At 37.2% G+C, this 23,415-nt stretch overlaps 1 protein-coding gene across 3 annotated transcripts in view; it reads left to right on the top strand.

Annotated features, from left to right (window-relative positions):
• NEBL (nebulette) overlaps positions 1 to 23,415 on the top strand; it is a 380,625-nt gene that overhangs the window by 317,198 nt on the left and 40,012 nt on the right. Inside the window, exons 13-19 of one of the 3 annotated variants that reach the window (XM_037983387.2) lie at positions 2,099 to 2,209; positions 7,277 to 7,387; positions 11,168 to 11,278; positions 11,445 to 11,555; positions 14,493 to 14,597; positions 16,916 to 17,008; positions 20,150 to 20,242. The exons of the other annotated variants lie outside the window; for them this stretch is intronic. Of the exons in view, the coding sequence (XP_037839315.2) occupies positions 2,099 to 2,209; positions 7,277 to 7,387; positions 11,168 to 11,278; positions 11,445 to 11,555; positions 14,493 to 14,597; positions 16,916 to 17,008; positions 20,150 to 20,242 (735 nt within the window). The remainder of the gene's footprint in view (positions 1 to 2,098; positions 2,210 to 7,276; positions 7,388 to 11,167; positions 11,279 to 11,444; positions 11,556 to 14,492; positions 14,598 to 16,915; positions 17,009 to 20,149; positions 20,243 to 23,415) is intronic. 3 annotated transcript variants of the gene reach the window in all.

Genomic DNA, 23,415 nt, shown 5'->3' with positions numbered 1-23,415 from the left:
AGCAGAAAGTAGAATGGTGGTTACAGAGGCTGGAGGGTGGGAGGAATGGGAAGGTGATAGTCAAAGAGTTCAAAATCTCTAAATGGGAGGAATAATTTTTTTGAGATCTAGTGCACATTGTGGTGAAGATAGTATATAGTGCACTTCAAAATTGCTGAGAGAGTAAGCTTCAAATGTTCTCACCACAAAAAGTAAATATTTGAGGTAATGGATATATTATTTAGATTGATTTAATTATTCCACATTGTATTCATAAATTATGACATAATTTTGTACCCCATAAATATATACAACAATAATTGCCAACTTCCAATAAGAAGTTTTTAAAAATTAAAAAATTAACTTAAAAAATAGTTATAGCCTGTCTAATTTGAAAAAGAGAACTTTCGGTGACTTAATTAAATTATTACTTCCCTTTCTAAGTGTAAGCATTTAGCTTCAAATGAACTTTGCATTTTTTACTCTGTGGTTTTTACATTGACATTGCATTTAGAGTGTTCAAAGTATCATTTTATACTTCATTTCCTTTGATTCCCCCCATTGCCCCTTGACATTAGTAGAACAAGTATTTTTATTTTCATTTCACCATTGTGGAAATCAAGGTTGAGTTACTTAAAAGTCCTCCCGAAGGTCACACCACCAAATAAATGAAAGAGGTCTGACTTTCACCTGGGTCATTTGACTCAGATCATTCCAAAATTATAAAACAGCCCGTTCCAATGTCTAGTAAGCTATTAGTTGAGCAGAGGACAGGCTAATTTAATTATATTGGATGAAGGGAAAGTAACATGAAATGAACCCTAGAATTAACTGGAACCTGATTTCTTATCAATAAAGGAAGTTTCATCTTTCATCTGGCAAGTTAATCATAAATGCAACTTAGTTGAATAGGAATAAGATATATATGATTTTCATATGCAATTAAGTAAGAAAACAACTCATTAGCAGAGAAAAATAAGTCGTATGTAAGTATTCATAGAAGGCATTTGGATCTACTTAAAATATGAGATTCAAATGGGTGAAATTCAAATTATTATTAATTTGTAGAAAACGTTTTGGTTTTACAACTCTTTAAATTGCATGGAGATAGCCTTCCAAAAGCAAAGCCAGGAGAGAAGATAACAGAATGAAGAGATGAAGGAAGAGAGACATCATGTAAATTCCAACTTGACAGTAACTCAGTCTTTGGATTTTCTATTCCATGAGTGAATGCATCTCCTTTGTTGTCTACACTAGTTTGAGTTGGGTTTCTGTCATTTGCAACTTAAGAGTCACCATCACCACCATCATCACTATAATGATAATAATTATCATCATCATCATCGTCGTCATCATCATGTTGAGCCATAAATTCCATCATCTATGCAGATTTCCTTATCTATGGATGATTCCATTCATCATCATGAATGTGAGTCACAGATTCCATCAGAGATAGTAAAGGGGGCCTTGAAATATTCTGAGACTTGTAGAAGGGCGTAATTACCTAAGGTAATTGTGATGGATAGTGCTTGAAGTATCTGCTTTCAACTACCTTATGTCAGCTTGTGGTGAGCCCAAGTAATTGAAACTCCTAATAGCTTATTAGACATTGGAATGGGCTGCTTATAATTTTGGAATGACCTGAGTCTAATGAAAGTGGTTTCTGCTCACTTTTTAAACTTTTTAAAAAAACTTTGGCTACATCAGGCCTTTTGATTTTGTAATTTTCCATTCTTTTGCAACCATGTTCTTTTTTGGTAATTCATGTTTTATAGACAACTTTCAAAAATACTTTAAATAATTAATAAGGAACATGTATTCTTAAGATCTTCCTCACCATTGAAAGAGAAGATGTGTTTTAAAAAAATCCACTATGGTACCAAAACATATTGAGATAAAGTATGAAAAGGAAAAGGCTGAAAATATTGGAAGCCACTCTGAACTTAGTAGAGGGGAAAATGAAGTGTCTGTAGGAAAAAAGCATGAATACTTAGCTGTCTGATTCATTCCTTCCTAGTAATATTTTCTCATTTCTGTGATCTCTAGAAAACATGTGGAATAGCACACTGACTAAAGTGATTCCTGCTAAGTTTTGAACTGTGATATTCTTGTCTTATAGAAAGAATATAAAAAAGATTTGGAAAATGAAATAAAAGGGAAAGGAATGGAACTTAATTCAGAAGTTCTTGACATCCAAAGAGCAAAGCGAGCCTCGGAAATGGCGAGTGAGGTGAGTGTTTATTTAACACCTTAGATGAATATGTTTTTTGCTGATTTTCTTATCTGTCAATCTTTCTGAAAGGTTCTATACATCCACAACTTTTATATGTAAGTGATTGTAAACAGCTATATCCTTGTAGTCTTTTCCTGGACTACTAATTTTTTTTAAAAAAAAATGATACTCATAATCCCCTTTCTATGTGATGTGAGAAAAATGGCCATTTCCCCATTTTGGAGAAAATCCATATAATAAACTAAAATAGTTTAATGAGATTTAACTTCCTCTTTTAAGCAGGTAAAAGGCAGATGATTGGGAAGGTGTGTTATTATGGTCCATCAGTAACTGCAGGTAGAAAGTTCACTTGCTTTCCTGCACATAACCCAACTGACTCTCCCAGTCTTGCCCTGGGCTGCTGAATGAACTTATTCAGCCTCTTTATCAAATTAAAGTAGTTTCTGCTCACTTTTCATGCACTTTATAAGGAGAACTGAAATGTCTCTGAAGTGTTTTCAGTCCTGTAATCCTGTATTATCTCATTACTTTGGGTCATAAAGTGTCACTGTGCTTTTAACAGACTTTAGCTGAATTTAGCAGTGAAAGAGCTTAAAGACTTGTCCCCATATTTTGAAAATCCGATGATAATGAGGATGATGATAATGATAATGGTGGTGATGGTGACTCTTAAGTTGCAAATGACAGAAACCCAACTCAAACTAGGGTGGGCAGCAAAGGAGATGCATTCATTCATGGAATAGAAAATCCAAAGATTGAGTTACTGTCATGTTGGGATTCACATGATGTCTCTCTTCCTTCATCTCTTGGTTCTGTTATCTTCTCTATTGGCTTTGCTTCTGGAATGCTGTCTCCATGCAGTGAAACATCTTAGTAACAAGATAACTCATATCTGTGGCCAGTAATCCCAGTGGGAAGTGAACATCCTCTTTTGTAGTTCCAATTAAAGTCTTAGGTTTCAATCTCCTTGGATTAGTCGCTATCCTGTGCTCACACCTGGCCTAATCATTGTGTCTGGAGTTGGGGGAGTAGAATGTGCTGATTATCCTCTCACCCATTCGTTGAGGTAGTTTAACAGTGTCTTATATAAAACATTATAAATGTTTATGTGTTTAAACATCACCTTAATCTCGGCTATATTCACATTCTTTAAATAAACGAAACATTTAAAAGGCACTTTAGTAGAATTAAAAATATATGTGGGGAGTAGGGAGGTGATGGAAATCAATCCTTCCCAAGGGTATGGATTGAGAGAACTTAGAGGTCATTTCCCAAAAGGAAACCATGGAGCTTGTTGCCAGAAGAAGGAGGAATGGATGCTGGTCAGCCATAAACAACACGTGCCCCTGGTGAGGTCTGTGGCTAACATTGTCATCACATTATCCCTACATTAGTCATTTTCTGCAAATTCTTCTGTTGCCATGACATATCCAATCCACATGCAGAGATTATCTTGTAATTACTTGTCAGTAGCACGTATAAAAGTTATTTTATTCTCTTGATGGCAAAGTACAGACGGATGCAGTTGAATGGCAGGATGGTGGCAGGAGCAGCATTAATTGGGCCTTATTAGGAGAAGGAAGGACTGGCCTAGGAGAAAAAGAATGGAAACCTGGAAGAAAGTGTCAGGTGTTGATCATCTCCTTTGTGCTGAGCACTGTGCTATGCACTCTGATTGATCCTCACAACGGATCCTCCAAGGAGGTACAGACATACTGTGGAGATACTGTGGGTTTGGTTCCAGACCACCCTAATAAAGCAAATACCACAATAAAGTGATTTGCACGAACTTTTTGATTTCTTAATACGTATACATGTTATGTTTATACCATACTGTAGTCTAAGAAGTATGCAGTAGCCTTATGTTCAAAATACATCTATATCATAATTTAAAGTACTTTATTGATAAAAGTGCTAATGATCATCTGATCCTTCAGCAAGTGGTAATCTTTTTGCTGGTGGAGGGTCTTGTCTCTATGTTGATGGCTGCCAACTGATCAGGATGGTGGCTACTGAAGGTTAGGGTAAATGTGGCCATTCCTTAAAATAAGATGACAATGAAGTTTGCCACATTAATTGCCTCTTCCTCTCATGAAAGATTTCTCTGTAGCATGTGATGCTGTTGATATGTTTTACCCACAGTAGAACTTTCAAGATTAGAGACCATCCTCTCAAACCCATTGCTGCTTTAATGACAAAGTTTTTGTAATATCCTAAATCTTTTGTTGTTATTTCAACAATGATCACAGCGTCTTCACAAGGATTTAATCTTAAGAAACCACATTCTTTGCTTGTCCGTCGGAAGCAACTCCTTATCCATTCAAGTTTGATTATGAGACGGCAGCAATTCAGTCACATTTTCAAGTTCCACTTCTAATTCTAGTTCTCTTGCTATTTCCACTGCATCTGCATTTGCTTCTTCCACTGAGGGCTTGAACCATTCAAAGTTATCCATGAGAGTTGAAGTCACCTTCTTCCAAACTTCTATTAATGTTGATATTTTGTACTTCTCTCATGAATCAATAATGTTCTTAATGGCATGTAGAGCAGAGAATCTTTTTCAGAAGGTTTTCAATTTACTTTGCCCAGATTCATCATAGGAATCACAATCTATGACAGGTAAAACCCTATGAAATATATTTCTTAAATAATAAGCCTTGAAAGTAAAAATTTTCCTTGATCCATGGGCTGCAGAATGGATGTTGTATAGCAGGCATGAAAACATGAATATCCTTATACATTTCTATCAGAGCTCTTTGGTGACCAGGTGCATTGTAACTGAACATTAATATTTTCAAAGGAATCTTTCTTTTCTGAACATTAGGTCTTGGCAGTGGGCTTCAAATATTCAGTAAACCATACTTTAAAAAAATGTGCTGTCATCCAGGCTTTGTTATTCCATTTATAAAGCACAGGCAGAGTAAATTTAGCATAATTCTTAAAGACCCTAGGATTTCCAGAATGGTAAACGAGCATTGGCTTCAATTTAAAGTCACCAGCTGCATTAGCCCTTAATAAGAGTCAGCTTGTCATTTGAAGAATTGAAGCAGACATTGACTTCTCCTCACTAGCTATGGAAGTCCTAGATGGCATCTTTTTCCAATAGAAGGCTGTTTTGTCTACATAAAAAATCTGTTGTCTAATGTAGCTACGTTCATCAAGTATCTTAGCTAGATCTTCTGGGTGACTTGCTGTGGCTTCTGCATCAGCCCTTGCTGCTTCACTTTGCACTTTCATATGATGGAGATGGCTTCTTTCCTTAAACCTCATGAAGCAACCTCTTCTAGCTTCCAACTTTTCCTCTGTAGCTTCTTCACCTCTCTCAGCCTTCACAGAAATGAGGGTTAGGGCCTTGTTCTGGATTAGGTTTGGTTTAAGGGGATGTTGTTTCTGGAATGTTGTATCTGGTTTGATCTATTCAGACCACTAAAACTTTCTCTGTATCAGCAATTTCAAGAACTTTTCCTTGGCATTCATAACTCGAGTAACTATTTGGTACAAGAGTCCTAGCTTTGGGCCTGTGTTGGCTTTTGACGTCCCTTCCTTGTTAAGCTCAATCATTTCTAGCATTTGATTTAAAGTATGTCTCTTCTTTTTACTTGAACATCTAGGGGCCATTGTAGAGTTACTAATCAGTCCAATTTCAATATTGTTGTCACTTAGGGAATAGGGAAGCCCAAAGAGAGGGAAAAAGATAGAGGAACGGCTGATCAGTGGAGCAGTCAGAACACACGTAACATTTCTCGATTAAGTTCACTGACTTATAGGGGTGCATTTGGTGGCATCTCCCAACAATTACAATAGTGTTGCAGGATTTCTCCTTAGTTCAGCTAAAGACAGTGTCCTTGTCCCATGGCCATGAAAGTTTAGACTTGCAGACAGTTTGAAGGGTGAGTAAAGCAGAGTTTTATTGGGTATAAAGGAAGAAAAGGGGGAAACAGGGACTCTGCAAGGCCAGAGTCCCTGCTAGAGTGCTTCCCACCTCACAGTTTGAATCCCAGGTTCCACACAGGAAGAAGAGGGGCCAGGCTCCTCCCTGTTGCAAACGGCCTGAACTTCTCTGGCTCCACCCCAGCACACACTCTTTCTAGTGTTCAGGCCAGCTGGAGTTTTGGCAGTGACCACCTCCTATCTGTCTGTCTCAATAGTGACATCAAAGATCACTGATGGGCCAGGCGTGGTGGCTCACACACCTGTAATCCCAGCACTTTGGGAAGCCGAGGTGGGTGGATCACCTGAGGTTAGGAGTTCATGACCAGCCTGGCTAACATGGTGAAACCTGGTCTCTAATAAAATACAAAAATTAGCTGGATGCCATGGCACACGCATGTAGTCCCAGTTACTCGGGAGGCTGAGGCTGGAGAATTGCTTGAACCCAGCAGGCTCAGGTTGCAGTGAGCCAAGATCATTCCATGGCACTCCAGCCTGGGCGAAAGAGCAAGACTCTGTCAAAAAAAATCACTAATCACAAACCACCGTAATATTGTATTACCAAAATGTGACACAGAGACACCATGTAAGCACATACTGTTGGAAAAAAAGCACCGACAGACTTGCTTGGCAAGCAGGGTTGCCACAAACCTTCAGTTTGTAAAAAATTCAGTATCTGCAAAGCACGGTAAAGTAAAGCACAATAAAAATGAGGTATGCCTGCATTACTGCCTTCATTTTGCAGATGAGTAAACTGGAAAAGTTGAGCATTCTCAGTGTCACACAGCTGGTGAGTGCTGTGGCCTCCCAAGTTCATCTGTTCTGTATAACATCAGCTCATTTACATCCACCTCCCTATCCTCCAACCCTAAAGACAATTGTCAGTGAAGATTTTCACATGGCAATCGCCCTTGTATACTAAATGTCTTTGGAGCTTTGCATGCCCTTCTTCAGTGAGAACAAGATTATCGTTCTAAGCAGTTCAGAAAATTTAGTTGTGAGTGATCATTTGTAGTACTCAAGGAGCTTTGTTACCTCTTTTGTAAAATACGTTTAACTATTTTTTTGGTATCATTGACTGCAGATGCATGTTTGCCCACTGAGTGTTTGAATGTTGTAACGTGTCTTTTGCAGAAAGAATACAAGAAAGACCTGGAGTCAATAATTAAAGGGAAGGGAATGCAAGCTGGCCCTGACACCCTTGAAATGCGGCATGCCAAGAAGGCGGCAGAGATCGTGAGTGAGGTTAGTAGGGTGCGTGATGCAGGCCTTAAGACTCATAGTGTGGAACCTAACAAATCATGTTAGCAACTTGATTACTATATGGAATTTCTCAAAGCGTTGTGACTGGTTTAACAGTTTGGAATGGAGACTATTCCACAGCATTATGCCTGTTTGAAAATGTACAGTTTTTGCTTTGCTCACATCCTTCCAATATATCAAAAAAAGCTTGGTGGAAGGCATTTTAATTGAATACACACACATGCACACATGCACTCCCCTGCACACCTTACTTCAGAATACAACAGATTTAATGGTAATCTGGGCTATGATAAATATTTTCATGGTATTTTTTAATGGATCACCTGCTGCTTGGCATATCTGTATTTCCAAATTTCTGAGCAGAACTTCATATTTGAACGCTTAACGTGAGTATAATAGTCATTTCTGTCTGATTGCATATTCTTAAAATAGCCTTTGTTGACATGATCAGCGTGCATGAAATTTCTACACAGTCAGCATTTTGGGTGGAGGTCTGATACAACCTGATTGACCATGCTCATTCATCTAATACCATTTTTCTCTTCATGGGATACAGGATATTGATTTAGAAGTTTTGTCTTAAATTCTGTGACAGGATGGATATCACATCACAAGGTTGTAGGAGTCAGACCATATACATATATTTCAAAGGAAATACCCTAGAACTTTCTCTACACCTCTTGAACTTCCCCACAAAAATCTGAGAATATAAAAGGATCACTGGAGTGAAGATTTGGGTTGTGATGATTTTATAAAAGTGTATGTGAAGAAAAAATTGGGGTGTAGGTGAATGGGTCCTGCTCACTTATCTCAAGACTGGTTAGGTGGGGGCTTCAGTGGGGTACTCTGAGACCTGTTGTGTGACCTTTGCACTTAGGAAGAGCTGACTCAGGACTGACACCTTACAGGAAATCTGGAAGGCTAGAGGTAGCTGCTTAGCTGCTAGGGAAGTTACTGTTGTTTTGAAAATGACTGACATCCCCAGAGTTAGGCACTGGCCAGGGAAATGGGATTGCTATGATTGAATAAGACAAAGGAAGTGGAGATGGTATAGCTTTCCTGATCAATAAGTGTTCCATTTTGAAGTGGTGGCCAGGGGTGGACGGCCAGGAGCGTGAGGAACAGGGACTTTCCTACTTCTGTTCTCCTCCCGAGAGATAGTCATTGTTATAAGTTTGTTATGGAACCTTCCAAATCTGTTTTGTGTTTATATAGATAAATACATACTTGTACACACACAGACTTAAAAAAATCTTAAATGGGGTCATACTCCATTTAAGTGTTTGATTGTTTTCTCACTTTATATTATGGATTTTTTTTTTCTGTGTTCCTTCATATAGGTCTACCTCATTCTTATAGAAAAATTAAGTGTTCTATAACATGGATGTGAATATGTAACCCTTTATCTTTTGTTGTCTACAAGGGAAGTGTATAATGGGATCTCAACATTACAGGCCAAAACTAGAATCCTTAATTTTCCCCTAGGTTAGCTTTCCTCCATCTGCTTCCCAGCAAATGGCACTAACCAAAGCATAGAAGTCACTTTGATTCCTGTCATCAGCATGCTTTATTGATGTCACCCCCATAGTGGTGGTCTAAATCCATCTCTTTCTCGCCACCCTAGTCCAAGCCACCATCTCTATCCTCTAGATCATTGCCATAGCTTCCTAACTAGAATTCTGCTATTATTGCCTTCCTAGTAGACATTCTCATCCCAGCAGAAGAATCCTTGAAGGAATTAAATGAAATTTTGTTGTTACTCTCCTCACATGCAATTATTTAGTGGTTTCCAGTCACATCCAGTGTAAATGGATTCATCTGGCTCTGCTGGCTCTGGTGAAGTCTCCACTCTCAGGCTGAGAGTCTTAGTCTATAAAAACCCCCCAAATAATAATAATAAAAATCTAATTTGCATATAATCATAGTCATGTCCCCATTTTGCCTAAATGATAGTCTCAGATCCTTTTCAACCAATGTTTGGGACTTTGCCAGAGTTTGTTTTTAATATCGAAAGTTTATTTTTCAAATAAAGTCAATGGATCATATTGTAACACAAATGACCCTCAATAGTCAAGCCTTCCCATAGCTCCGGGCTTGACCATGTGACTTTCTTTAGCCAATGAGACATCAGCAAATGTGACTCAGACAGAGGCTATAAACACACTTCTGCATTAGGGTTTGCCGTCTTTGAACATAGATGCTGCCATGTTGTTGTTTTAAACCTTCTAAGTTTTGGGGTGTTTTGTTATGCAGACAACAAATAACTGATGCCAAGGGTGTCTAATGTAGTCTGTGTGCTTTAGAAGACATTTACGTTTGAAAGTTCATATTGGAAAATTGTTACATCCTTCTACCATTGGACCTTTGTGGCTGTCTGCTATCAGTGCTTCAGTTTCATCATATTTGTTGGCCTTCAAATGAAACATTTTGTTTTGGAGCTTTAAACAGGCTAAAACAGAGTGCTTTTTATAGACATAGTAATAATTGAATATTATTATTTTGAAAGTTAAACATAATTATGTAAACTTTTATTTAGAAAAATGATACTGGGAGTGTAAGTCAGTAAAAACAGGAAGGGTTATGAGTGGAAGACAAGAGGAAAAATATTCCAAGATTGAGATTTTGTTTACCACTTATCTAAATTTGATGATCTACTAATAAGCAAACCAACATTTACTTTGCAGCAGAGAATCTACAAATCTGGAGTGTGTCAGCATAATAAGAAATAATTGTTTTAAAACACATTTAATTGGCTATAGTTAATAGTTTTTTAATAACATTTTTCTTTGAAGAATAATGTACATATAGAAAATGCAAATTTATATATGTACAGCTTGTTGAATTTTGTAATCAGTTTTCAAATGTGACAAAAGTCCCTAAAGACATGTGTGTCTGTGCAATTATGACTATCTTGTAAGCAATAGGTAATCCAATTCCAACTGGCAAAAAAAAAAACAAAACAGATAACTTATTTGTTGTTCTTATGATCAAATGGTAGAGAAATTCCTAGGCACAGCTTGATCTAGGACTCAAATAATGAGATTTGGTTTCAGCTTTCAGTTCTTAGGTAGACATTCTTGTTTGCAAAGAGGCTTCCAGCACCTCTTATGTGGAAAAAAAGATGCATGCATCCTGGAACCAATTCTGCAGTGTGGGTGATGGGGTATAATGATTTAAGTCCAGCGGAGCCCAGAGACTTGGGCCAGTTTCTGGATGGTTTAGGAGGGGGAGCATTGAGTTGTCTAGTGGCAAATCAGAGAGCCAGTGAAGGGAGTAATGATTTATTTAAGCCCAGCAGAGTCCAGAGATTTGAGCCAGTCTCACTCAAGCTGGATGATTTAGGAGTGGGAGCACTGAGTTGTCCAGTGGCAAGTTAGGGAGCCAATGAAGGGAAAAGTAGGGGTGGATTCCAGAGAAACAACCAACACGTATTCACTACAGAGTGAAAAACAGCAAGCCGTATATGACCCAATAATATATCAAGTTTATCATAATGAAATGTTAAATTTTCCCCTTGGCTAGCTCCGTTTTTCTTCTTAATTCAGATTAGCAGAAAAAAAATCTTCTGATTACTGGTGAATAAGTTATGCTAAGTCCTAGTCCTACCACAAGTAAAAACTCTTTCTTCTTCTATAGAAATAAAAGAAATAAGGATTCAACTTCATTCCAAAAGACATGGTCTTGATGTCAAATAATATCTCGATTTTTGAGTCATTTTTCAAATGATTGGAGAGCACTAACTGTGCGTTTCATTTTCTGCAGAAAGACTATAAAAGAGATCTGGAGACTGAAATTAAAGGGAAAGGGATGCAGGTGAGCACGGACACTCTTGATGTCCAGAGAGCTAAGAAAGCATCCGAGATGGCCAGCCAGGTAAGACAGCAGTGAGATACAAAGTTTAAAATAAATGCCGTGAATCATAGCTAGAAAGAGCATAAGTGTTCTTTCCACATGGGTGGCTTTGAGATTCAAACATGTAAATGTCAACATTGCTATTAAAGCTTAAGCAAAGTTCTAAGATCATTTTCTGTTCTTTTAGAAACAATACAAGAAGGACTTAGAAAATGAAATTAAAGGGAGAGGAATGCAAGTGAGCATGGATATCCCAGATATCCTTCGAGCCAAGAGGACATCTGAAATCTATAGCCAGGTTAGTCAAGAATGAAGATACTCAGAATTGTGTGTTCCAATGTCATGTTGCCACGTGCTTTGTATGTCTCTATGAATGATATCTTTCTTTCTTTTTTTTTTTTTTTTTTTTTTGAGATGGAGTCTGGCTCTGTCGCCCAGGCTGGTGTGCAGTGGCCAGATCTCAGCTCACTGCAAGCTCCGCCTCCCGGGTTTACGCCATTCTCCTGCCTCAGCCTCCCGAGTAGCTGGAACTACAGGCACTCGCCACCTCGCCCGGCTAGTTTTTTGTATTTTTTAGTAGAGATGGGGTTTCACTGTGTTAGCCAGGATGGTCTCGATCTCCTGACCTCATGATCTGCCCATCTCGGCCTCCCAAAGTGCTGGGATTACAGGCTTGAGCCACCGCGCCCGGCCCCCTGAATGATATCTTTCTGAGGGTATTGCATTCAGAGTTAGTATACTCTTTCACTGAGAAACCATTGGCCAAACTTGATTAACCTTACTAATGAATAGGACAACTGTCATAGATTCAATGCAACAGACATTATGGAGAGCTACAGTCTCTCTGTCGGGGCTCCTTGTTTTGAGTCCAAGGACATTAAAACTTTTTTTTTTTTTCTAAATTTTAGAAATGGAGGTCTCACTCTTTCACCCAGGCTGGAATGCAGTGGCGCCATCGTAGCTTGCTGCAACCTCAAACTCCTGGGCTCAAGCTTATTTTCCTGCCTCAGTGGGCATGAGCCATTGTGCCCAGCCCAAGGATATTTTAACCTTTTCTTCCTTCCTTCCTTCCTTCCTTCCTTCCTTCTTTCTTTCTTTCTTTCTTTCTTTCTTTCTTTCTTTCTTTCTTTCTTTCTTTCTTTCTTTCTTCTCTTCTTTCTTCTTTCCTTCCTTCTTTCTTTCCTTCTTTCCTTCCTTCTCCTTCCTTCCTTCCTTCCTTCCTTCCTTCCTTCCTTTCCTTCCTTCCTTCGCTTCCTTTCTTCCCTCTTTCTTCTTTCTTTTCCTTTCTTCTCTTTCTTTCTTTCTTTCTTTCTTTCTTTCTTTCTTCTTTCTTTCTTTCTTTCTTTCTTCTTTCCTTCCTTCTTTCCTTTCTTCCTTCTTTCCTTCCTTCTTTCCTTCCTTCCTTCCTTCCTCTCCTTCCCTTCCTTCCTTCCTTCCTTCCTTCCTTCCTTCCTTCCTTCCTTCCTTCTTCCTTTCTTCTTTCTTTCTTTCTTTTCTCTTTCTTTCTTTCTTTTCTTTTCTTTCTTTCTTTCTTTCTTTCTTTCTTTCTTTCCTTATTGGACACTTTTGCTCAAATGCTTTTGCTCATACCACAGAAAAATAAATTACAAACTATTTGTCTTTTAACCATTTCGTCATGAATATTATTATGAAAATAGTTCCAAATAAAACTAACAGTGACTAAAGCTGCACAAAGTACAAGGTGAAGTTTAGTGTTAGGTAAAAATTGAGGGAACAGTGAAGTTTTTCTTGGTAAAATTTAGATTTGTCAAATATACTTGTCCCATATTCTGTAAACAAAGCTGGATGTGGGAGAAGTAATGACCACAAAAAGTATTTATGGAAGAAGAATTTATTTATAAAATCTGACTTGGGCAAAAACATTCATTAGCAAATAGTATCCTTGCTGTAACATTTACTAAAATAAATGACTCCCAATGGAAAAAAAAATAGTAGAAGGAATGAAAAAAAAAGAAAATGGTTATATAAAATTGACCATAGAATTTAATTTGATTAATGGAGTTTATGCAGGAAGGAATGTGTGTAACAACATTTGGCGAAATTTGTTAAAATTCTGATTAAGACATAAGCAAGGACATTAACCATCCACTAGTTCAAAAGGATAGTATCAAGATGGCAGAGTCAAATGTCAGAGGACTTGTGTGCCTGTCAACCTCAGCAGATGACACAGCCACTGGGATGGTCCTGAAGTGTGTGTTGTTCTGTTCTCAGTGTCCATGAACTTGGAGACATTGGCTCTGGCCATATCAGCTGAACTAAAATCCTAGGTCAATACATTAAACAGGCAAATGGACATTTGAGTCAGTGGAGAAGAGTTACTTACTGTCTCAAGAATGCCAAACTCATTCCTTCAGTCGGTAAATACCTCCTGAGCACCCATTTGCATGCAAGACCAGACATGGCTTTGCCCTTGGAAAGCTACAGACAAATCTAATAATCATGTAAATATAGTGTTACAACCATGATAGATACACCTGAAAGTAACAGTATTGAGAGTGAAGGTGCCTGAGCTGTCAGATTTCCTGCCTTAACTTAATAGCATAGTTTTTTTTTTTAGTGTGACATGAGAATATATCTAATTTTAAGGGATTTTAATCAGTGAAATACAATGGGGATACTTAAGAGTGTGTAATGAAGCCTGGTACATTTCGACATGAAGAGTAGTTACCTTTCTTAAAAAGCAGTAGTTTGTCAGAAGAGTTAACTTCACTGATTTTGGAATCAGAGAGCCTGGTTTTAAGTTGCAGCTCTGATACTTACTATCTAGTACCTCAGTTTCTCCATCTATAAGATGGAAATAATAATAGTATCTGCTTGTCAGGTTGATTAAATGGGTTAATGTGTGTTAAGTATTTAGAACAATACCCATTACACAGTAAGTAAATGTAAGTGCTGGTACTAGGATAAGATATTGCCTGGGTTGTATTAGAACTCATAGTAGCTCGTTTAGTGGAGAGAAAATTAAGATTTTAATCTCAACTTCAAAATACTGGTAACTTTCCCTTAATCAAATCTATTTTCACCTGAAGTAGGAAACAAAGCATAAATCTAGAAGTCATGTGGTATGGTAGAGATTGAAGAATGGTATCATTCCCTCTCTCTCTCTCTCTCTCTTTCTCTCTCTCTCCCCCTCCACCTCCCTCCCTCCCTCCTTCCCTCTCACACGTGCACGCACACACAGTTTCAGATTTATATTAACTGTTTTTATTTTTAGAGAAAGTATAAAGATGAAGCAGAGAAGATGCTTTCTAACTATTCTACCATAGCAGATACTCCTGAAATTCGGAGAATTAAGACAACTCAACAAAACATTAGTGTGGTGAGTAGCCATTATTTCTTTTTAGTTGCCACCTTGAAATTTTGTTTTGTAAGAAATGGTGTTTTTTCCTCATTATCTGATGTTTTCTACTGTCTTACTTGAATTTTTTGTCAAGTGTATTATCTTTATTTCTTTAAAATAATAAGAAAACTGATAATTTTTACAAATTATCAATTTTCATTTTTTTTGAAATTACAAATTCAAATTTCCCTCTGATACAAATGACAGTTAACTAAATTTTAAAATTTAACTCTGGAAAGAAGTCTTAGTCTTCTACACAGATTTTACTTAGAAGATGAAAAATAGTCATATGAAGTGATTTTATTCCTGGTAATTTATTGCTTTTACTGATAATATATTTAGCAATTTACTCATTCTTTTTTTTTTTTTTTTTTTTTTGAGACGGAGTCTCGCTCTGTCGCCCAGGCTGGAGTGCAGTGGCCGGATCTCAGCTCACTGCAAGCTCCGCCTCCCGGGTTTACACCATTCTCCTGCCTCAGCCTCCCGAGTAGCTGGGATTACAGGCGCCCGCCACCTCGCCCGGCTAGTTTTTTGTATTTTTTAGTAGAGACGGGGTTTCACCGTGTTAGCCAGGATGGTCTCGATCTCCTGACCTCGTGATCCGCCCGTCTCGGCCTCCCAAAGTGCTGGGATTACAGGCTTGAGCCACCGCGCCCGGCCAATTTACTCATTCTTAATAAATTTCTAAACTTATATATTTTTATTTTGGGGAAGAGGAATTGCATCGGTACTATTTTTTTTTAACTTTTATTTTAAGTTCAGGGGTATCTGTGCAGGTTTTTACATAGGTAAACTTGTGTCATAAGGATTTGTTGTACAGATTGTTTTGTCACCCAGGTATTAAGCCTAATACCCATTAGTTATTTTTTCTGATCCTCTCTCTCCCCTCCTACTTCACCCTCTGATAGGCCCCTGTGTGTGTTGTTCCTCTCTATATGTCCATGTGTTTCCATCATTTAGCTCCCACTTATAAGTGAGAACATGTGGTATTTGGTTTTCTGTTCCCGCATTAGTTTGCTAAGTATAATGGCATCTGGCTCCATCTATGTCCCTGCAAAGGCCATGGTGTCATTCTTTTTTTATGGCTGCTTAGTATTCCATGGTGTATATGTACCACATTTTGTTTATCCAGTCTATCATTGATGGGCATTTAGGTTGATTCCATGTCTTTGCTATTGTAAATAGTACATCAGCACTATTAATTAAGAGACTGGGTCCATGATTAATAAATGTATAAACTTGACTTCTGTTCTAAAATTGTAAAAATTGACCATACAACTAATATTTTAACATAGAATTAGCTCAGTCATTAATAGTTAAGCAAGCATCTCATCAAAATATAAGTTCTAGTCAGTGTGAGGACTTCTGGAGTATTTCCTACCTCCTAATTAGTTGGCATGTGCCAGCTCTCAGGGTAAGCTGGTCAGGTGCTTGCTGGGTCTCCACAGGGATGGCCAGTCTGTACTGAGAAATGGAAAAGACTTACTGGAAGGATCAGGAAAGGAGGCTGTGTGATTCCATAGTGTTCTAGAGTTCTGGCCTTTGGAGGAAAACATCTCTCCTACAGTGCTCTCCCACCCGTGCGGGGGCCACTGGATTACCAAATGTCAAGAAAGGCAGTGATTCTCTCCTCATTTGTCTTTCTTATAATTACTCTGGTTTTCTGCAGAGTACTCATAATGAGAGCACTCATAAATACTCTTGTGTTTTGTTCTGCTTTGGGTTTGGAAGGAGTAGGTGTTACTGGGGGTGGAGACACATGGGAGAGGGTTAACAAATAAGTGGAAGATGAAGAAGATAGACTTGAAATTAACATTGATATTGACGATGAGCTAACATTTTCTTGGAAGAGAATGTGGGCATCCTTGTGTTTGGAGAATAGAAGTTGCCTAAAATGTCATGCTCTTTTTGAATTCAGTGGTAACGGCTTAATGGGCTTTTGTAATATCTGCTTTTTCTCAAATACACGTGTGACATATATTTATATTTGAAGAAAGAAACTCTGGTTTGTCAATGTGTATTCTTAAAGCAAATAATCTGTAGTCAGCCATGGTAGCGGTCTAGCCCTAGAGCAGGAGAGGGTTACTTGTAAGATTATGGTATATAAAACCAAAGTTTTAATGGATTATTTTAATGGATTATTTACTATCTTAATGGATTATTTAATTGGTTTCTATAATTCTGGCACTCAGATACGGTATTCGTATTATTATAAAACCTGAGAAAATATCTTTTTAAGAAGCAGATCTAGGACTTGAATTTGACAAGCTTATTCTTTTCCTTTTCTTATAATAAAGGTATTTTATAAGAAAGAAGTAGGAGCTGGCACTGCAGTAAAACATACCCCAGAGATCGAACGAGTGAAGAAAAATCAGCAGAATATTAGTTCAGTAAGTTCTCTACAGCATTAATTATCTTTTCTAAAAGCAAACAGAAACTGTAGACAAATGTTTTTAATTCTTTACTCAACTGATGGCTTTTTTCCTTTTATTCTTCACTTTATTGAAATGCTATTTCATCATATATCAAAGATCTAACTGTCAGAACAAAAACTATATCCTTGTTCCCCTTGACTCTGAAGCAGTATTTCATTCTGATGTATCACAGTGAAGAAGAGCCAGGTCATTTTAATGAAACCTAGGATTAGATTTCATCTCTTTGAAGAGAATTTTAACTCTATTAAATTTTGCAGAGAAAGGTACATTTCAGTACCTCTCCACAAGTTGGAAGAAAGAAATTTTTCCCTGATAGAATGATTAAAGGCCCTAGAACATTTATTTGGCAGCTTAAGTGAAGGTTTAGATTTGAAAAAGCAAATAGTACCAATTCATTTTTAACCCATGTCAGTCACATCTCTAAGCTTTTTATCAGACACATTTCTGCCCATTTCTTCTTTCCAGCCCCTTTTACCTTCTGCTGTTTCCAGCAAAAATGAAAACAAATCACACATCTTCACTGTAAATTGTGAAATAACTTACCTTCCAATAACTTTTAGACTTTGGGGAAGGGTCCCCTTTTGTTAGAAGGGTGCTTCTAACATTAAGGTCCTTAATGTTACAGATAAGTTGGTGTTTTTTTTTTTTTTTTTTTTTTTCCATTGGGTGTTTGACATTTGCGATGGATCATTGCTCTCCTTACCAATTAGATATTCTCCCCTGTATATTTAGTACGTTGAGCTTCTTTTCTTTTTCTTGAGACAGAGTCTTGCTTTGTTGCCTAAGCCAGAGTGCAGTGGTGCAATAGCTCACTGCAACTGCCTCCCGGCTTCAAGTGATTCTTCTGCCTCAGCCTCCTGAGTAGCTGGGATTACAGGCACACACCACCACACCTGGCGAATTTTTTTATTTTTATTTTTAGTAGAGATGGGGTTTCACTATGTTGGTCAGTCTGGTCTCGAACACCTGACCTCAAGTGATCCTCCCGCTTCAGCCTCCCAAAGTGCTGGGATTGTAGGCATGAGCTACTGTGCCTGTCCGTTACATTTCGTTTCTTGTTGAGGAAGTAAAAATAATTGGTTCTTTAAATCCCTTCCTCTGCCTTATCTCTTCACCCTTACCTTTGGAAAGAGTACCTTCCCTTTAAGTAATCCAAGCAGAATGGCCTTGATTAGACTCATTTATGGGTCACTTGGTCATTATGTAGCATCCTGAGAATATCAGCGTGGGTCAGCATTTGTGAAGAAAGTGTAGGAGAGGTAAGAGAATGAAATAGTAAAGCTATTTCAAAATAAAAGTGTAAAAAGTCTGCAGAATATCAGTGCAATAAAACCTCTGTAGCATGCATGGAGCTATCTGTTGAAGAAAGCATAAGGAGGTCCTAGGCTTAAGGTGTGGATGACGGTGGATGAATGTGTTCTTCTTATCTTTCACGGTGAGAGCCTGTGTTAGCCTGGTAGAGAAATTAGTTTGGAAGAGAAGTATAAAATATTCATTCCTTCACTTTCCAATGATAACATTTAAAATGCACCCATCGATGTACTGTGATTTAATATTATGAATATTCTGTAGTATGCAATTCTATAGACTATAGTGAAATAACTGTGCCATTTTGATTAGAGTCCCTTTGAAAAACAAAAGTGTTCATCTTTAATCATGTTAAGCTTCTCACCCGTGGAAAATCCCACAGAGTATTACAGTATATCATTTCTTCTCTTAGCATCCCTCAGCCTTTTCTAGCAAACAATGAATGCATAGTTCTGTATCTGTATGAGGTTGGGCCATAAACTCCTGCTTAGTATTCAAATGGAAAGTTGCCCTTTTAAGATTAGCTAGATCTGTCAAACCAAGATATGATTCTCTAACATTTAAAGATCTCGACATTTTCCACCTCCAGAGTACAAGCCTTTTAGCTGTTAGCTCTCTGTGTTAAGAACTATTTTTGAATTTTATTTAGAGGTAGCCTGTCTCAGTGAACTTCCAATTTAACTGTTTTGGGTCTGGACTAATAATTGGCATTGTTACTTATATGAAATCCACAGATACTAAGACATAGATGATATCTGAGATATTTAGGTACTGTTTCTTTATGACAGTCTGCATGAATTTCACCCTCTATCATTTTAAACATTACCAAGTGATTTCTGAAACATGTTTCATGTAGATTTAAATCTTTGCTAAATTTCAACACGGCCTCTTAAGTCGAGCCTATGCTTTCATATATTTACATATATATGTATCCTTTTTATTCAAGAAAGATTGAATTTGAATTATCCTCCATGAATTTTAGACATATTAAAATACCATCTGAAGTGATAGCATCACTAATCATTTTATGAGTTCAAAGAACTGTTTCTTGTCCCATGCATAACTGTATGCTCGTATTACCATTTGCCTGATTGATCTTCCTCTAAATAGATTTGAAGGGGGAGATTTTGAGTGAAGTAGAAGCCAGGATAAAGGTGAGCTTTTCCTAATGTGATTGTGTGGAGAGCAGACACCTCTGACTTTCTAGCACTGACCTTCCTTATAGTGATGCAGGACCCAGTGGTCTGTGCTTTTAGTACATTTCCTTCCATCTCCCTTTTTCTCTGCTTTTATTGTGCTCACTTTATTTTTTTCCTTATTCTGGATTATTTATGTGCTCTCAGTCAGATAGGCAATGTTCCCTAGACTCTGTGGCTAACTCAGTTTGACTTTTGCCTTTAAATATGTGTTAACTTTTAATTACCATATTAATGGAAACTGCTTTTTGGATAGAAAATAATAAATCACTTTATTTAAGATAATTTACAAGGTTTTTTTTTTCTCTTGCATCTGCCTAATGATAAAATTTATTGTCGTGAGCAATGTTTGCTTATTTTACTTAATAAACTCCTATAGTGATGAATAAGTGAATAGATATGGGTTTATTTGTACTTTAGGAATAAGGAATCCTGAAAACATCAGATAAAATTAAGAATTGTGTCCCCAGTGAAGGAAAAGGAATGTTGGAATTAATAAAATTCAATTATGCAATAGTTACAATTGAAGAATTCTCAATATTAAAGCCTTGCATAGAATAAAGTTAACATTATTTTCTTATAAATTATGCAGGTGAAATACAAAGAAGAGATTAAACATGCAACAGCCATTTCCGATCCTCCAGAACTAAAGAGAGTTAAAGAAAACCAGAAGAACATCAGCAATGTGATCATATTTCTTAAGTATTTTTTAAAAATTTTATTGTGTATCAACATATAATGACAGCACAAAACCTGTACAGGTAAAATCCCATCACAATGAATCCCATTGCAAGAGGATCGGTTCCTTAAAAGTGGAGCTGGCATTTTACACATCTGTGTGCCCTCCATGACACCTAGCCTAATGCCTTGTGTGCAGCATTTATTTACTAAAGATATGTATTATTCAGACATGCAGAGTGGAATCAGACATTGGAGACTCCAAAAGGTAGTAGGATGAAAGCAGGGTGAAGAATGAAATATTGTTGGGTACACTGTACACTATTTGGAGTAATGGTTACACTAAAAGCCTAGGCATCACCACTATGCAATATATCTATGTAACACAACTGTACTTGTGCCTTTGAATCTATAAAAAATAAAAAAGAATGAAACCTATTTTCAGAAATATATATTGATATTTTCTTTTCTGTTTTGTCATCTATTTTGTTTTGTAGACATGTACATATAGTCTCTATATATCTATATAGATAACTAGATATCTATAGTCTACATATATCTATAGTCTATATTAGATAGTCTATATATGTATATATAGTCTATATTAGTTTATATATATCTATATATAGTTTATATTAGATAGTCTATATATATCTATATATAGTCTTTCTATATCTAGCTAGACTACCTGTCTATATATACGTATACTATATATATATTAGTCTACAAAGCAAAACAAATCACAAAACAAGAAGGAAAATTTTCTATTTCTTTTATCTATACCTATTTCTGAAAATAGGTATAGATATCTATGAATATATATATTTATGAAAATAGGTATAGATATCTACAGATAGATAACATATATATTAGTCTACAAAACAAAACAAATGACAAAACTAAAAATGAAATGTGTTATTGAATGTCTACTCTGTTCTTGTTCTTGGGGGATTTTAAAGATGAGCGGGAAGACCTAAGACTGGGGTCGTGGGCATCCTCAAGGTTTCTAGGAGAAACAGAGATAGGAGTATATAGCTATTATTCATTGTTTTTGTGCCATTACAATAACTATTATTTGTTGGGTGCTTACTATGCGTTTTGAGTACTTTACATTGCAATATCTCATTTAATCATAAGTAATAATGCCTCTTGCAAAGTGCTGTGCAAACGCAGAAGGAAGGCTATGCAGTGGGAGGGAGAAATAGCCTTGGGGAAGGGGTAACGTTGGAGTTAGATCTTGAAAAAGTAATAAAGGTTTAGGGCTGAGTTTTGTGAGGAAAGGCATTCCTGGCAGAGCAAACCAAATATGTTCAGGATCCAAGGCTTGTTCCGGGATTCAAGAAGAGGATTTAGTGTGATGAATACTTGGGGTGAAAGATGGCAGGAGAGGGAGGATGCTAGAGAGGGAAGTTGAGATACAGATCGCAGAAAGGTAGTGTGGATTCCCACGGTGTCTCTAAAGTGTGGTTCATATGCCATTATGGCATTACAGTAGATACTATGTGGCTTGCCGATAATCTTAATGATTAAGAGCAGTTGACTTTGTGACTAAATTGTTTTAATGTTTACTTTCTTCCAAAAGAAGGGTGACTAGTTTTCAATTGATGGTAGAAATATAACAATCTCTTAGAAATAACTTTATTTGAAAATAACCGTGAATTAGTTTGATGAAAAAGTATAACAGCATAGGTGTTGTTTATAGTATTTATCTGGTATGACATATGGAAAGGGGCACAAAAATGGCAGAAATTTGGGAAATTTTGATAACACTCAAGTGGTGTATAAGAACGTGAACCCTGGACTGTTGAATGGTTTGATTCTAACTCCAGAGCTTACTTGTTGTATAATCGTTGTAAGCCATTAACCTCCCCAAACCTAAATTTCCTCTATATAAGGCAGGGATAAGAGTATTGAAGAGATATTGTGTGTGAAGCACACAGCATGTTTGTGAAGGATGAATACGAGACATGATGATTCTATCAAACTTATGTACCCAAACTTACATCCACTAGACATTGGCAGTAACAGTTTCTCTATGTCAATAATGTGAATTTAGTATTCAGATTTCCCCCTTTGAGCTTTAGCCAGAGTGATTTCTTTGGAGCTTGCCATCAATATAGATTAAACTGAAACTTTCCTCCCTTCAGCTCAATCACCCAGTCACAAGAATCTGTCTGACATCTCAAACTACATACTATGGCACAAAGACAGTTACATATTGAAGAAAGAGAACAGAGGAAACTTACCCCTTTTCGTTTATTTTTAAAACTTATCCAACTTCCTTTCACTTTCATGTTCACTACTAAGAGTGTGCGTCTCAAGTCTATTTCTTTTTCTTTTCTTTTCTTTTTTTTTTTTTTTTTTTTTTGAGATAGACTCTTACTCTGTCACCCAGGCTGGAGTGCGGTGGCATGATTTCAGTTCACTGCAACCTCTACCTCCTGGGTTCAAGCAATTCTCCTGCCTCAGCCTACTGAGTAGCTGGGATTACAGGTGCAAACCCCCATGCCTGGCTAATTTCATATATTTGGTGGAGATGGGGTTTCACCATATTGGTCAGGCTGGTCTCGAACTCACCACCTCAGTTGATCCACCCACCTCAGCCTTACAAAATGTTGGGATTACAGGCATGAGCCATCACACCCAACCTCAAGTCTATTTCATCAGCATGCCCTGTAAGTCTTGGGATTTCTTGTAAAAGAAAATTCCCTAACATGAACTTTAAGGTCTAAAAAGACACTAAAACTGTCCCTGTGAAGTTTCTTCTAATGAGTTTCTTAACCTCCAGCTCTACTTTTGCCTGTCAAAAGTTCATTTGCCATTCTGATTTTCTGTACTGATGCTCATTTATTTTGGGGGCTGTTGTGGAATTGTTGGGAAAGCTGACCACAAACAATGGAGTTAGATCCCCAGCTAAGAAAAACACCTGTGTGCATTAAGTCAGGAAAATGTCTATAACACCAGGTCAGAGATGGGGCTTCTAATGTTAGAATGGTGTAGAGAAGAAACTTTGAAGTTCAAGGTTTCTTTATACAATAATAGTCTATCACTAAAGTTCAGGTACAGGATTTTGTGACTCTCCTTCCCAATGATAAGAATGTAGAATTATTATTTTTAAATATAAAATGGCAATTTGATAAATGTTGCTTTAGTGCTATGAAGGAATGAATTCATAGAATT

This window comes from Chlorocebus sabaeus, chromosome 9 (genome assembly GCF_047675955.1).
Source record: "Chlorocebus sabaeus isolate Y175 chromosome 9, mChlSab1.0.hap1, whole genome shotgun sequence".
NCBI classification, from domain to species: domain Eukaryota; kingdom Metazoa; phylum Chordata; class Mammalia; order Primates; family Cercopithecidae; genus Chlorocebus; species Chlorocebus sabaeus.
Note: the sequence above shows the minus strand (reverse complement) of the source record. Positions and strands in the feature narration are given on the sequence as shown.